The sequence below is a fragment of the Rhinoderma darwinii genome, chromosome 2, assembly GCF_050947455.1.
Source record: "Rhinoderma darwinii isolate aRhiDar2 chromosome 2, aRhiDar2.hap1, whole genome shotgun sequence".
Lineage (NCBI taxonomy): Eukaryota > Metazoa > Chordata > Amphibia > Anura > Rhinodermatidae > Rhinoderma > Rhinoderma darwinii.
In genome coordinates this window covers 435,553,187-435,570,714 of record NC_134688.1, presented here as the reverse complement: position 1 = coordinate 435,570,714, position 17,528 = coordinate 435,553,187, and the positions used below count along the sequence as shown (strand labels likewise).

The 17,528-nt window shown below is 43.7% G+C and overlaps 1 protein-coding gene across 3 annotated transcripts in view; it reads left to right on the top strand.

Moving 5' to 3' along the window:
• The window catches only part of EPHA6 (EPH receptor A6), an 886,412-nt gene that overhangs the window by 719,528 nt on the left and 149,356 nt on the right, over nucleotides 1–17,528 (top strand). For all 3 annotated transcript variants that reach the window (XM_075854449.1, XM_075854448.1, XM_075854450.1), the window contains one exon: nucleotides 113–298. In XM_075854449.1, coding sequence (XP_075710564.1) covers nucleotides 113–298 — 186 coding nt within the window. The remainder of the gene's footprint in view (nucleotides 1–112; nucleotides 299–17,528) is intronic.

Genomic DNA, 17,528 nt, shown 5'->3' with positions numbered 1-17,528 from the left:
TATTTAAGGAATTGTTAGTTTTTAGGTTTGCTTTTGGATTAAGTATGATTGCATGCTGTACACGTTGTGCAATATGAGTAGTATCTGTATTAATACGAAGTTATCATTTTAGGGGAGTTTGGAGAGGTATGTAGCGGAAGATTGAAGACACCTGCAAAGAAAGAAATCCCAGTAGCCATTAAAACTTTAAAAGGAGGTTACATGGACAGGCAGCGGCGAGATTTTCTCCGAGAAGCCAGTATCATGGGACAGTTTGATCATCCAAATATCATCCGGCTCGAAGGTGTTGTTACAAAAAGTAAGTTTTTCTTTCCTATTGTTGTGGATGTTGACATCAAACTTCACTTTTCAGGAAGCAGCACTGTTAAATTGGTCGTACCAACAGGCAGTTATCATACTCAAAGAAGCAGTGTATAGTATTCCAAAGTGGTGTTAACCCATCATGTCAGCTACTATTATAACACTATATTTACCCACAGCTTAAAATACTGAAATCTGGGGTTCTCTTTGGTAGGCTCCACACTCTGGACATCTGCAATAGCTGTCCCTAATATATACTGATAGTGTCCGCAGCTCCAATTTCCTGATATAGAGAACTTAGGAACCTACTTCATGCTGTTTTTATTATTGAGCTCAATGTATAACATTATTCTATAAGCTCCTATGCTCCCTCTAGTGGTGGCTGCAGGAAGAATTTTATCATTTTACTTTGTTTATGAAGGGAGTTTGGTGCTCTGCTTTAGAAAAATCATTGTAAGGATATATCAAGAAATCAATCCAGCCACCACGGGGAGGGGGGGGGGGGCTTGCTGCATACAGACAAATGCAGTTCTTATTGAACTCAATCAAGCATCTTTCTTTAATAGGCTCCCCCTAGAGGTGGCTGCAGACAGATAGAATTTTGTCACTTAACTTTAAAGCAGAGGATTTGGAGCTCTAAAACACACAAAAAAAAAAAAAAAAAAAAAGATCTAGTCCCTACAACAATTGTGGAATCGGCACAGAATTTCATGAAATGGTGTTAAAGTAGTAGACATTCACTTTAGGATTAAAGCAGAAGTTCCTAATTTGTACTAATATTCAATTCTAGCATATGAGACCATTAGTCAACATTCACATAAACAAAAAAGTATAAAGTGGTGTTCAATCTAACGATGGATATCTCACTGACATCTGCTGGTTGCATTTTATAGGATACATTGTAGGATATAGCTTGGTTGCTACAATCTTTAGCACAATACAATGTATACCACACAATATGTAACAATCTGTAACAATTTATTGTATAGAAAAAGCAGTTATCCACTTCGTACAGTCTCTTTTTCTTAGAAGGGTCCTCCGACTATAAAATGATCACAATGTGTCTTGCTGCTAGGACCACCAGAGATTAACTGTTATCTTTTAGGGAACATATCACCAAATTCCCTGCACAAGATTTACCATACACAGCTTACTTATAAAATCAATAGGCTGTCCATGTCCTCTAGGGTGAGAGACAAGGGTCCTGAATAGGTGACTCCATCTATTAACTCAGAATTCCCTAATAAGTAGAAACTAGACAACTCTGTTAGGCAAAGGATGTCAGCTAAGCCTTGAGTTGCATTATATTTATATGAGACTCCATATGCCCAATATACTTCATACCCCAGCAGGAGTTAAAATTGGTCTCTGCCATGTAGCAAGTTGGAATAACTAAAGGCCTTATTACATGGGCCAATGTTCGGGCAAACGAGCGTTCATATGAACGCTCAGTCCTGATCATTGTCCTGTGTAATCAGGGCAACGATCAGTCGATGAACAAGCAAACACTCGTTCATCGGCTAATCTGCTCTTTTATGTAAAATTACAAATCATCGTTGTCGGCAGCAAACCTCCCTGTGTAATCAGAGAGACGCGCTGCCGACATGATAGAAATGTATGGGGACAAGCGATCGGAGTAACAATCGCTCGTCCCTATACATAAGCAATCATTGGAGAGGCGCAAATGAGCACCGATCAACGAGCTGTCTCGTGGATCGGCCCTCGTTTACATGGCCCACTTTCGACCATGTAATAGGACCCCAATGATTGAGCTTTTTTGTTGTTGTTTTTTTTAGAAGAGATCCCAGCCCTTCAGCGCTCTCACACCCAATAACGCTATTGTCATACAGGGGTAGCATTCCTTATCTTTATTCTGATAACTTATAACTTAAGCTATTGAAATATCATTGAAAAAGTCAAGTTAAAGTTTCTTGCCACTGCGAATTTAATGCTTTAAAAGTCAAATAAAAGATTGCTACATCTGTATGTCACATTTTCCAGACTGCTTAGTAAATACTTAAAAAAATATTGTTATCTCTACATATTGCATGAAATTATTAATGTACACCCAACACTTAATAAAACAGAACATTTCCTCTTTTATTTCAGCTAAGTTCCATTAAGATTTGTTTAAACGAGCTCCTAAAGTGTGCTGATGCTTGTGTGATATTTATCTTTTGTGATGATTTTAAACCAATTATTACATTCTCCTGAGACTTTTCATGAGCGTATGATATGACTAAAATCCTGTAGATAAGTTTAACGGTGTATATGGGAGAGAATAATTACTATGGCTCTCAGGAAATGTGATGTAACCTTCAGTATATGTCTACTATACTTATGTTTAGTGCCAGTTATCTTCCCTTAGCTTTTGTAAATAATTTTTTTAATTGAGCTTTACCTGTTTTATTATACAAATTCCTTAGAAATCCTTCACAAGTTAACATCTACGGAAGGAAAGAATATCAGTCATGCATGGACATAGTTATAGTGGGTGCAATGGTAGCACAAGCACCCGGGCACTGGATTCTAAGGGAGCCCCTCTGCCACATAGGAAGACACAAGTATTATATATGGCTCATGGCAGGTATAAGCCCTGTTACAGACTTTGCATTTGGGCTCAGAAGCTTCTACTTAGCCCGTCTACCCAAACTACTGTATCTTTCCCCTTTGCCTCCGAGATTGTAGGATCTCGCGGGCAGGGCCTTCTCTCCTTCTATACCAGTCTGACACTCAGTAAGCTCATGTTTATGGTAATTACTTTCTTTTATCGTTTATTCATGTTATGGGTTTGTATGTGTACAGCGCCGTGGAAATTAAATTGGCGCTATAAAATAAATAATCATAATAGTCTACTGATATATCCCAAGTCATGGCTGTCTTTAAATATTTTATAACAAATCACACAACTGCGGAACAACTAGGGTTCAAACATCCAATTTTCTAGAAGCCGACCAATGTCTTCAGTTGGATCCCCTACTTCCTGGTAACTTATAGTTAACTTGCAGTTTTTGCCGCAATTGCAGTAGTCGTAGTAAAACCGCACCATTTTTGTCAAAACAGATGTATTTCTACCGTGATGGCGGCAACAAAAAACACCACAAAAAAACATGTAAACATACCCTAACTGCAGGATCAGACTACACAGGGCTTGTTTGTAGTCTGTTGCCATGAAGACACATAGGTGTAACGTCTATGGCCGCGGCCCGTCGTTCTGACTTACCCTCCGACGGCCAAGGCAAACCCTGCAGCGTCTTCCTCCTGTGAGACACCGTCACTCACCGCATGAAGAGAAAGGCAGACACTAGAAGACGAGAGCCTCCTCAGTTTCTTCCAGGTACGAAGGTCTGGCTGTCTTCCAGGAATATCCAGCTGAGGGTGCCATCCTGCAAGTTTGCTCCCAGGTTCCTCGGATCCTTCGAGATCCTGCTTCAGATTAACCCTGTGTCTTACAACCTTCATCTGCCTACTACCCTCAAGATCCTTCCATGTCTCCCTGCTGAAGCCCGTGGTCCTGAACCGCTACTCCAGGACTCCTAGTTCCGCAGTGGCTCCTGGCGGCTTGTCAGGGACTTTCGAAGTAAGGGAGGTCCTGGCCACCAAGAAAGTGGGAGGAAGGATGTTTTATTTTGTGGATTGGAGGGGATTCGGTCCAGAAGAGAGGTCTTGGGAGCCAGAGGAGAAGATCGATGCCCCTGTCCTCGTAAAGAAGTTTCTTTCCCGCTCTGGTCCCAAGAAGAGGGGGCGTAAGAGGGGGGATACTGTAACGTCTGTGGACGCGGCCCGTCGTTGTGATTTACCCTCCGACGGCTGCGGCCATGGACACGTGAGTTCCCTGCAGCGTCTTCCTCCTGTGAGACACCGGCACTCACTTCCTGGATCTGAGACTATCTCCCGCAGGGCGCGCGCGGCCGTGCATGCACGGCCTTAAAGGGCCAGTGCACGAACAATTGCAGGAAATCTGAAATCAAGTCCAGAGTCCTGCTGGACTATAAAAAGGGCTCTGCCCTCATGATCAGTGCCTGAGCGTTGTTGTGTACATAAAGTTTGTGTCTCCTAGTGTTTTCCAGTTCCCAGTGTTACCCGTTCCTGCTGCCTGTACCCTGAATCCTGTGCTACCATGCTACCGTGCCTCTGTGCCCTCTAGAGTCGAAGTCAAGTTGTGTCTTCCGCTGCATCTACTGTGTCTCACCCCGCCGGATGTCCGTCTACTGAATCACTGCTACTGTCTGGATTGCCTCAGGTACCCTTTCTGGACTATAGACTTTGTACTGTACCTGTTTGGCCAGCTGCTATCCCGCTGCGCGGTATGGACCAGTGGGTCCAGACCCCGCGCCGTGACAATAGGTAGACACCATTTGTAGATACACAATGATAGGATATTTTTAATCAAGACTATTTGCAAAGTTCCTTCATTTTTCATTTTAGATGTGTTGGAGCAATAATAAAAATTACTTTGTGTTTACATGTCGTGGTTGTATTTCCGTTTTTGCCACAATTTTCACAAAACTGCAGTGTTTTAGCAATTCATAACATTTTTTGCTTTGGTTTTGTGAAAACAGCTGAAAAAAGCTAAAAGGAAAAACGTGAAGTGTGAACACAGCTTAACACTTTTTTTATTATTATAACATAAATGACCATTTAGTCTCTATTAATGATATGAATTTGTGATGCAAATAAAAGTGGAGATGCACATATTTAGTGTAGCTGTAGGGTAGGGTAGGCTCTTAGCATCATTTCACCTGGAAGCAGGAGCCCTTATTTGACACTGAGGATCATTTATAGTACAGAGCAGAGGTTATATGGTTTAAATCTGATAAATGTTCTAATGGGGGGAGCAACTTTTAGATGAACAAGGTAGCAAGTTTTATATAAGCAATGTCACCTATCTGTGAGCTTTGGTGGTTTGTCAGAAGCAGGGCCGGCCCTAGGATAGATGGCGCCCTGTGCGAAATGATCTTTCGGAGCCCCACCCCATAATTTTAAAAAAATGGCCCATAAAAAAATTATAATGCCCCTTTAGTGCCCCCATACAGTATAATAATAATAATATTTAATAATATAATATATTACAACCCCTTCAAGGACACAGTATTTTGTCCTCTAATTGTGGCCACAGTATTATGCCCCCTGTAGTACCCCTACACAGTATAATGTCCGCTTAGTGGTTCCCACACAGTATAATGCCCCCTGTAGATTTTGCCATATAGCCTCCCTGTAGACAGTGCCATAATCCCCCACTTCCTTTTTGTAGATCATGCCATGCAGCCCCCCACACCTCCCCCTTGTAGACAGTGCCATACAGTCCCCCACCTCCCCCTTGTAGATCGTGCAATACAGTCCCCGCACCTCCCCCTTGTAGACAGTGCCATACAGTCCCCCACCTCCCCCTTGTAGACAGTGCCCCCAAACAAAAACAAAAATTGTACTCACCTAGGCCCCGTTCCCATGACAAACTGAGCTGCTCTATGACGGGACCCTAGTACAGAGTTTCCCAACCTTTTCGGACTCGAGGCAGCACTGGAAAAACAAAATTTCCTCAGGGCCCCCCTACAATTTTTTTTTTGAGAAATACAGAAAACGGCTAAGAACAAGCACTCCACTCGTAGGGTATGTTCACACACGTTTTTTGTAAGGCAAAAAAAATCTGCCTCAAAATTTCTTCAGCAACTGACAGCGTTGTGTGACCTTTTTTTTGTGTTTATTCTTAAGCTGTTGAAGCGAATGCAAAAGACGCAGGGAAAAAAGCTCCAAACGAGCGCCGCAGGTATCTTCTGCCTCCTATTAATTTCAATTGGAGGTCAGAGGTGGAAACCACTTGAAGACCATCAGCCCCCCCACTCACAGAAAAATGACCATCAACCCCCCACTCACAGTAAAATGACCATCAGCCCCCCAACTCACAGCAAAATGACCATCAGCCCACCACTCAGTAAAATGACCGTTAGACCCCCACTCACAGATTCCCCCTGTAGGAAGCGCCACACAGCCCCTTGTAGGTAGCGCCACACAGCCCCTTGTAGGTATCACCATACAGCCCCTTGTGGGTAGCGCCAGACAGCCCCCTTGTAGGTAGCGCCACACAGCCCCTTGTGGGTAGCGCCAAACAGCCACCTTGTGGGTGGCACCACATAGCCCCTTGTAGGTAGCACCACACAGCCCCCTTGTAGGTAGCACCATACAGCCCCTTGTGGGTAGCGCCAGACAGCCCCCTTGTAGGTAGCGCCACACAGCCCCTTGTGGGTAGCGCCACACAGCCACCTTGTGGGTGGCACCACATAGCCCCTTGTAGGTAGCACCACACAGCCCCCTTGTAGGTAGCGCCACACAGCCCCCTTGTAGGTAGCGCCACACAGCCCCCTTGTAGATAGCATCACACAGCCCCCTTGTAGATAGCGCCACATAGCCCCCTTGTAGATAGCGCCACACAGCCCCCTTGTAGATAGCGTCACACAGCCCCCTGTAGAGTGTGCCACACAGCCCCCTGTAGGGAGGGCCACACAGCCCCCTGTAGGGAGTGCCACTCAGCCCCCTGTAGGGAGTGCCGCACAGCCCCCTGTAGGGAGTGCCGCACAGCCCCCTGGTAGGAAGTGTCGCAAAGACCCCTGGTAGGGAGTGCCACACAGCCCACAGCCCCCTGGTAGGGAGTGCCACACAGCCCCCTGGTTGGTAGTGCCACACAGCCCACAGCCCCCTGATTGGTAGAGCCACACAGCCCACAGCCCCCTGGTAGGTAGTGCCACACAGCCCCCTAGTAGGTAGTGCCACACAGCCCACTGGTTGGTAGTGCCACACAGCCTACAGCCCCCTGGTAGGTAGTGCCACACAGCCCCCTAGTAGGTAGTGCCACACAGCCCACTGGTTAGTAGCGCCACACAGCCCCCTGGTTGGTAGTGCCACACAGCCCACAGCCCCCTTGTAGGTAGTGCAAGGACTACGAAATGACCGATAGCTGGAGGGCAATAGACATTCAAAAAAGGACAACTGTGCAGGAGCACACAGAATACTCAGCTTTCCCAGCTATCAAATAAATATGTGGAAATAAACTAAGTTATAACTTTTATTTAGTCTGAGTAAAGGATTAATCCTTTTAGCTAGATTAAATAAAAGTTATATCTTAGTTTATTTCCACACCTTTTTTTTTTATACCCGGGAAAGCTGGGTATGTTGTGTGCTCCTTCACAGTTGTCCTTTGTAGGTAGTGCCACACAGCCCACAGCCCCCCTGTAGATAGCGCCACTGTACCTCCCTGAAGGAGCGGAATCCCCGTGTGGCCGGGGATTCCGGTCCTGGAGCGCTGCTTGATGCCTCTGTCCATATATGGACAGTGACATCAGGGAAAACTCCTGAGGCGGAATCCCCGTCCACAGCATTGCAGACGCTATGACCGTCGATTCCACTCCAGGAGAAGCTCCTGTCGTCTATGTCCATGACGTCATTGGCTTCTCCTGGAGTGGAATCCCCGGTCATAGAGTCTGCAATGCTGTGACCGGGATTCCGCTTAAGGAGTTTCCCCTGATGTCACTGTCCATATATGCACAGAAACATCAAGCAGCGCTCCAGGAGCGGAATCCCCGGCCACATGGGGATTCCGCTCCTTCAGGGAGCTACTGTGGCGCTAGTAGACAGCATACCTCCCTGCTCTGCTATAGTGCCCCCTGTAGATAGCAACCCCCCCCCCTTCCAGTATAGATAGCGCCACTGTAGCTCCCTGAAGGAGCGGAATCCCCGTGCGGCCGGGGATTCCGCTCCTGGAGCGCTGCTTGATGCCTCTGTCCATATATGGACAGTGACATCAGGGAAAACTCCTGAAGCGGAATCCCCGGTCACAGCATTGCGATGGCCACTAAGTGAAGAAGCGCCCGGGTGCGACTGCAGTTAGTGTGTGTATCCCCGCTGGTAGTTGCAACGGCGCGGGGATACACACACCCGCTGGCGCCCCTCTTGCCGTGTGGCGGCTGGCGCCCTGTGCGACCGCACTGGTCGAACATAGCTAAGGCCGGCCATGGTCAGAAGCACTGAGATCTGTGGCGGATTAAGTAGACCATAGACCCTGGGCTGTGTCTATAGTGAATACCACCTTTCTGTTACGATTCCCCTTGTCAAAGGGCTGTGTCCCTACATACTGACAGTCTCCAAGCATCGCTGACTGTATCACACCCTCTTGACAATGGGAATGGCAACACGCATTTGTCTTTTAGTCCAGGAAACACAAAGACTTTATGTGGAAGACAAGGGTTTCCTACAACAGACATGTCAGGAGAGGGGACAGATCCTCTAGATCCAGTGACTTACAGGTGTTGTCTTCTCTAATGGGAGTTGTTCTCTTTTCTTCTCCATCTGACGAAGACCGTTATGGCGACTTCTCCTGATGAGACATCTTTGCCCATCACTTTGCAGCCATTTCCAGCCTCTGTAGAAATACACAAATTCAGACACCAAGACCCATTACCATACATTAAAGGGGTTGTCCTGGCACATACTGGTTTTTCATACTGATGACCTATCCATGTGCCCGGACAACCCCTTTTACTCAGACTGATAAATTCGGACCCCAGACTAGATCCTAGAATACATACAGACTCCAGACCTTCTAAACGCCCTAATGATGATCCGTCATTGACTGAAATGGCTCCCCCATGGGTATTTCTACACCCTTAAAACTTGTTCAAAGCTTGAAGTGCTTTGATCAAGTCTGCTTGGATCAAGGGAATCATGGGAGCCATCTTTGAGCTTCTGAAAAGTAAATATAAGAAATGCTACCCGTTTCCACCTCCCCTTGTTGATCCACACATTTAGGAGTAGTTTATTGGGTGCCTAGGTGCTAACTTCCATTATATAGAAGTCCAAAGATAAAGAGCTCTGACTTGGTGATAATTGCCCTTTAAATTGTCACTAACTTTTCAACAAATTTTTGCGTAAACCAATAATACAAGTGAATATAAGAAACGTTGTAATATATATTGTTAGAGGAAAATGAAAGCCTCTTTCTCCACCTATCAGGCTCCTTTCTACCCTCCTCCACTTCCTAACTGTTCACTTACACTAAATTGACAGCTTTTTCCGTCTCCTGAAGACAAGATGGACTATCAGCTCACTGATCAGGTTACAGCTGCTCATTGAAGTTTATGGAGAGGGGAGGGGAAGGAGGTAGCAGGAGCAGAGTGAGAGAGAGTCAGAGAGAGAGAGACAGACAGGTGCTGCTGCAGCTTCTAGTAAGTGTTATATCTGACCCCAGTGCCGGTTTCTTAGCTACACTACTCAATAGTGCTGTATAAACAACTCCATGCTGCTGCAGCTTCTATATATGTGGTAGAGATAGCATTCTCCTCTTCTACTACCTCAGAGACAGCTGAGAATTAGAGATACAGCCTGCATAGGGCAAAACTGCAAAAAAAATGTTTTGGCCAGAAATAGTGTTATTCCTTATGTACACACATGACAGTTACCCGAAATGCTAGGTATGCTTTAAGTCATTAATTTATCGTTTTTATACACCATGCATTATTATTATAATTAGCACATGCCTAAAGTTATTTTAGATAAACGAATATTTGAAAACTCATGACAAATTTATTTTTCCTACCATGCCAACGTTCCTCCCTATAAATATGCCTCCTTTAGTTTTATTTGAGGTAAACAAATTGATCACTTCATTTGATGTTTAATGTGCCTCATATACTGTCCTCATTACCTCCATTATTACAGGGTATTCTGTAAGTGAGGAGGAAATATGTGAAGCCGTAGTGACTTTACTCTCCTTTGACGCAGCCTCTACCTCCTTTATAACTGTCTCTTCTGCAGTCTTTCACTTGTCTAGTACCTAATGAGGCCCTAAAACAGTTTTACAATGCATTAAACGACTCTCTTGACTGAAATCATCACGTAATTACCTCTGGTACAGCAACCTTTTCCCTTAGTTTGGGCTGAGATATGAGCAAAGGCCCTTTATAATTGTATTACTGTTCTTATCGCAACAGTTTGTGATTTTCATATATTTATAGATATTTATCTATTTATAATGATCTAACACAAATCTATCTATCTATCCTATCTATCTATCTATCTGTCTATTATCTATCTATCTATCTATCTATCTATCTATCTATCTATCTATCTATCTATCTATCTATCTATCTATCTATCCATCTATCTATCTGTCTATTATCTATCTATCTATCTATCTATCTATCTATCTATCTGTTTGTTTTTCTACCTTTATCACAGGACCTTGTCATCTCCATTTTGTGTGGACTTGTAACTGACATTTTGCAACTAAGTGAAGTCTACTGCAAGCTGAGTCTGATTACCTGCCACCGCAGTCTCCTTTCTTCCTTTATACAACTAACATCAAGGACACCCCCAAAACACCAGCAGGACATGAGCAGACACAGGAAGTGTCCCGGGGGATTTAGAGACTGTTACCATCATCATCATTTGGGCAACCTCTTTATCACTAGCTGTGAGCAGGCCCTGCGAGAGGGGGAGGCCTGTTAGCCACTGTGATCCACACAGAGCCCAGCTGGCCACTATTTTGTAGGTCTTCGCCTTTCCCATCCTTTCTTGGGACTCCCACTAGCACGCTACATTTTATGTAGTTTTACAGGAAACCTTGGCGCCGCTATAGGATAGCTTCTTCCACTACCGTGACTCTTCTCCGGCTGCTTATCTCGCATCGGCTTGTGGCGTCTTAGCGTTGGCTGCACTGTAAATGTACTCTAGTTACTGTAGATTAGCTCCAGCTTCTTTCTATGGCGTGGCAAACTATCCAGTTAATCCTTTCAGGGCTGGTCAAATTTGGTTTTGTGACGCAGCAAACAATTTGATTCACAAATAAAGTCTTTCACAGCATGTTTTCACTATTTGTATCCTGTTCTTGTAAAGCCCGGATAAAACATCAATTTAATCTCTCTGTGGGCTAACTTGTGCCTTTGTGAGAGACTTTAGTGAAATTCAGCCCACAGAGAGATTAAATTGATGTTTTAACAGGGGTTTACAAGAACAGGATACAAATCTAAGTGTGCCTGCAAGACACTTTGCTCAGTTCCAGCCCAAAGGGGGATAATCAGCAATCCTGCCAGATACTTTGCTTTATTCCAGCACATAAGATGTTAATTTGCCATATTGGAAAGACTGAGAGATTCTTAGTCCAAAATATAGCGTGCGAGAGGGAGACCCGAGAATGGAGGGGAAAGGCGTAGGCCCACAAAATGGCGGCTGGCTGGGCTCTCAGTGAGGATCACGGTGGCAAACAGGCCTTCCCACTCTCTCAGGGCTTGCTCACAGCTAGTTTTGAGGGGGTTTGCACTTTTTTTTGAGAATATCAATCTCTAAATGCCCTGGAACACCCCCTGTGTCTGCTCTTGTCCTGCTGGTGTTTTGGGGTGTCCTTGATGTTAGATGTACATAGGAAGACAGGAGGCTGCGGTGGCAGTTAAACAGTCTCAGCTTGCAGGTCCTGTGATAAAGTCAATCTACAACACAGTGAAGCACAAGTATGGCGTTTTCCACATTCTAGTAGTCTACTCTCCTGCTACTTGTGGTGGATCCTAAGAATATACAGTTAGGTCCAGAATTATTTGGACAGTGACACAAGTTTTGTCATTTTAGCTGTTTACCAAAACATATTGAATATACAGTTATATAATCAATATGGGCTTAAAGTGCAGACTCTCAGCTTTAATTTGAGGATATTCACATCCTAATTTGAGGAAGGGTTTAGGAATTATAGCTCTTTAATATGTAGCTGCCTCTTTTTCAAGGGACCAAAGGTAATTGGACAGTTATCTCAAAAGCTATTTAATGGGCTGCATGGGCTATTCCCTCGTTAATCCATCATCAATTAAGCAGGTAAAAGGTCTGGAGTTTATTCCAGGTGTGGCATTTGCATTTGGAAAGCTGTTGCTGTGAACCCACAACATGAGGTCAAAGGAGCTCTCAATGCAAGTGAAACAGACCATCGTTAGGCTGAAAAAAAATGAAGACGTCCATCAGAGAGATAGCACAAATGTTAGGAAATCAACAGTTTGGTACATTCTTGGAAAAAAAAGAGCGCATTGGTGATCTCATGAACTCCTAAAGGCCTAGACGTCCCCAGAACCCAACAGTGGTGGATGATCACAGAATCCTTTCCATGGTGAAGAAAAACCCCTTCACAACATCTACCCAAGTGAAGAATACTCTCCTGGAAGTAGGTGTATCAGTATCGAAGTCTACCATAAAGAGAAGACTTCATGAGAGCAAATACAGAGGGTTCACCACGAGGTGCAAACCATTAATCAGACTCAAAAATAGAAAGGCCATATTAGACTTTGCCAAACAACATGTAAAGAAGCCAGCCCAGTTCTGGAAACTAAAATCAACCTTTACCAGAATGATGGGAGGAAGAAAGTATGGAGAAGGCTTGGAACGGCTCATAATCCAAAGCACACCACATCCTCTGTAAAACATGGTGGAGGCAGTGTGATGGCATGGGCATGCATGGCTGTCAAAGGAACTGGGTCACTAGTGTTTATTGATGATGTGACTGAAGACAAAAGCAGCCGGATTACTTCTGAAGTGTTCAGGGATATACTTTCTGCTCAGATTAAACCAAATGCAACAAGGGAGTTAAATGCATGGCTTAAGTAAGGGTGTAGAGGAGAAGGCTTTGGGTTCCTAGAGCACTGGGCTGACTTTTCATTGGGGTACAAACTGTATTCTGCAGATAGTTTGCACCTAAATGGAAGGGGGTCCGCTGTGATGGGGGAGAGAATTCTAGCTGGGGTGGTGGTGTATTTAAACTAGGGCTGAGGAGGGAGGTCAATGTAGAAAATAAAGGGGTAGTTAGGTTAGAGAGCGGTTAGACTATATTGGTGGGGGGAGAAACAGACTGTGGGGAGAGGACTAGACAACAGGATAAGGAGATCCTTTTGTTACAAAACAGCAGTGTAAATAAAAAAGCCCAAATAATGTCAAATCACATTTCTGATAATAAAAGTGAAAAACTGAAAGGCAAGTTAAAGTGTATGTTCACAAATGCCAGAAGTCTAGCAAGCAAAATGGGGGAGCTGGAGGCCTTGATACTGGAAGAAAATATAGATATAGTTAGTGTTGCTGAAACATGGCTGGACTCTTCACATGACTGGGCTGTAAATCTACAGGGTTTTACACTGTTTCGGAAAGACAGGACAAATAGGAAAGATGGTGGTGTATGTGAGAAGTGATATGAAGGCGAGCGTGAATCAGATATTAGAGGGTGAAGACTGTGAGGAGGTTGAAACCTTGTGGGTGGAACTAGAAAGGGAGGTAAACACTGAAAAAATCACTCTTGGAATAATCTATAGAGCCCCCAATATAACTGAGGAGATGGAAGGTCAGCTATATAAACAGATGGAGCGAGCTGCACAGGCTGGTACTGTAGTAATAATGGGAGATTTTAATTTCCGGGATATTAATTGGTGTCATGGTTTGGCTTCAACTGCAAAGGGGAGACATTTCCTCAACCTGTTGCAGGAAAATTTTATTGGCCAGTTTGTGGAAGACCCGACTAGAGGTGAAGCTCTGTTGGATCTGGTCATTTCTAATAATGCAGATGTTGTTTGGAATGTCAATGTTCGTGAAAACCTTGGTAACAGTGATCACAATATAGTTACATTTTACCTATACTGTAAGAAATAAACACAGGCTGGGAGGGCAAAAACAGTTAATTTTAAGAAAGCCAATTTCCCCATGTTGAGGACTGCAATTCAGTATATAGACTGGTAAGAACTACTGTTAAAGGGAATGTGTCGCTAGAATTTTTTTTTTTTTTTTTTTTTATTTAAACAGTTATTGTATACATGATTAGACATTGTTCTAATTTTTTTAATTTTTTAACAAGTCAGGAAATATTATAAATTAGATTCTAATTTATAACATTTCCCTGTGCTGGTCACTAGAGAGAGCAATTCCCAAAATTGCAGCATTGGCATGTGGTAAAGCAACCACATTGCTTTATGCTGCAAAATTTGAGAAGACACACTCGCTCTAGCGTCCTCAAACAATCCCCCCTCCTTTATCCTGGCTAGTGCCAGGAGAAAGGAGGGGATTGAATGTTCAAACCTCCTAGACTGTGTGCCGCCATTTTTTGAGCGAATACACAGTGTAGTAGGCTTACATACAGTGGTAATCACACACTAAAACACGAACATACACAAACATAACTTACCTGCTCCAGCCGCCGCCGCTGCCTCCGGTCCCTCCGCTCCTAGTGTTTGCTTCTAATCACATGTCCGGAAGCCGCGACCGGAAGTAGTCATCTTACTGTCCGGCCGCGGCTTCCGGTCCACAAGAAAATGGCGCCGGATGTCGCTCGGCCGCAGACCTTCCATTTGGACTGTGTGGGAGCGGCGCATGCGCCGTTCCCACACAGACGGCGTACACCATAGTGAATGGAACGGCTCCCGTTCGCATTCTCTATGGGGATGTATTTGCCGTATTCCATCTCTGTATGTGTCGTTAATCGACACATACAGAGATGAAAAAAAAAATGGCAGCCCCCACAGTGAAGAAAAAGTTAGAAAAAAAAAAAGTTAAACACAAACACACAAATAAAGAAAATGTATTTTAATAAAACACTAAAAGCAAATTGATATAAAAAAAATTTTTTTGCGACACCTTTCCTTTAAATAATGGGACAAATGATAAATGGGAGATTTTCAAATCTACTTTGGGTAATTATAGTGCAAAATTTATTCCTATAGATAACAAGTATAAACGACTAAAATTAAATCCCACATGGCTTACACCTTCTGTGAAAGGGGCAATACATGAAAAAAAAGGGCATTTAAAAAATACAAATCTGAGGGTACATCTGTAGCCTTTGTAAAATATAAAGAGCTTAATAAAATCTGTAAAAATGTAATAAAATTAGCAAAAATACAAAATGAAAGGCAGGTGGCCAAGGATAGTAAAACAAATCCCCAAAAATTCTTCAAGTATATAAATGCAAAAAAGCCAAGGTCTGAACATGTAGGACCCCTTGATAGTGGTAATGGGGAGTTGGTCACAGGGGATCAAGAGAAGGCAGAGTTACTATATGGGTTCTTCAGCTCTGTATATACAACAGAAGAAGAGCAGCTGATGTAGCCGGTGCCAGTGCTGTTAATATATCAGTTGATATACAGAAATGGATGAATGTAGATATGGTGCAAGCTAAATAAAATAAAATAAATGTGCACAAGGCCCTGGGACCAGATGGGATACACCCTAGAATTCTTAAAGAGCTTAGTTCAGTTATTTCTGACCCCCTTTTCATAATATTCAGAGATTCTCTAGTGACTAGTATAGTGCCAAGGGACTGGCGCAGGGCAAATGTGGTGCCTATTTTCAAAAATGCCTCTAGGTCTTCCCTGGGTAATTATAGACCAGTAAGCTTAACATGGGAAAAATGTTTGAGGGGCTATTGAGGGACTATATACAGAATCATGCGACAATAAATAGTATTATAAGTGACAGCCAGCACGGTTTTACGAAGGACAGAAGTTGTAAAACTAACCTGATCTGTTTTTATGAAGAGGAGAGCAGAAGCCTAGACAGAGGGGCCGCTGTGGATATAGTGTTTTTTGACTTTGCAAAGGCATTTGACATTGTCCCTCATAGACGTCTAATGGGTAAATTAAGGACTCTAGGTTTAGAAAATATAGTTTGTAATTTGATTGAGAAATGGCTCAAGGACCGTATCCAGAGAGTTGTGGTCAATGATTCCTACTCTGAATGGTCCCCGGTTATAAGTGGTGTACCCCAGGGTTCCGTGCTGGGACCACTATTATTCAACTTATTTATTAATGATATAGAGGATGGGATTAATAGCACTATTTCTATTTTTGAAGATGACACCAAGCTATGTAATATACTTCAGACTATGGAAGATTTTCGTGAATTGCAAGCGGATTTAAACAAACTAAGTGTTTGGGCATGCAGTTGGCAAATGAAGTTTAATGTAGATAAATGTAAAGTTATGCACCTGGGTACCAACAACCTGCATGCATCATATGTCCTAGGGGGAGCTACACTGGGGGATTCACTTGTTGAGAAGGATCTGGGTGTACTTGTAGATCATAAACTAAATAACAGCATGCAGTGTCAATCAGCTGCTTCAAAGGCCAGCAGGATATTGTCGTGTATTAAAAGAGGCATGGACTCGCGGGACAGGAATTTATTATTACCCCTTTACAAAGCATTAGTGAGGCCTCATCTAGAATATGCAGTTCAGTTCTGGGCTCCAGTTCATAGAAAGGATGCCCTGGAGTTGGAAAAAATACAAAGAAGAGCAACGAAAGATTAAAAGAATTAAACCTATTTAGCCTTGAAAAAGACGACTAAGGGGGGACATGATTAATTTATATAAATATATTAATGGCACATACAAAAAATATGGTGAAATCCTGTTCCTTGTAAAACCCCCTCAAAAAACAAGGGGGCACTCCCTCCGTCTGGAGAAATAAAGGTTCAACCTGCAGAGACGACAAGCCTTCTTTACTGTGAGAACAGTGAACCTATGGAATAGTCACCGCAGGAGCTGGTCACAGCAGGGACAGTAGATGGCTTTAAAAAATGGTTAGATAATTTCTTAGAACAAAAAAGTATTAGCTCCTATGTGTAGACATTTTTCCCTTCCCTTTTCCCGTCCCTTGGTTGAACTTGATGGACATGTGTCTTTTTTCAGCCGTACTAACTATGTAACTATGTAACTATGTAGGGTTGATTGGTCATCACTTCACAGTACAGATGGACATAGACCCAAAACATACTGCGAAAGCAACCCAGGAGTTTTTTAAGGCAAAGAAGTGGAATATTCTGCAATGGCCAAGTCAATCACCAGATCTTAACCCTGATCAAGCATGCATTTCACTTGCTTAAGACAAAACGTAACCCCTTCCGGTGCCTTGGCGTACTATTCCGTTATGATGAGCGCATCGTTCGCGCTCCATGACAGAATAGTACGTCACGGAAGGAACGGCAATTTCGGCCAGACAGGACGGTCTCGTACAGAAGTTGCCGTAGCTCCTTCAGCAGGGACCAATCGTGGGGGTTCCCGCTGATTAACCCCTTAGAAGCCACGTTCAATAGCGATCGCGGCTTGTTAGGCGTTAAACCACCATGGTTGCGGCCGCTGATGGTTGCTATGGCCTCCAGCTCTGCCATCTACGGAAGCCTAGTGGTCCTGACAAAGTCAGGACCCACTATGCTTGCTGTCAGTGAGTAGC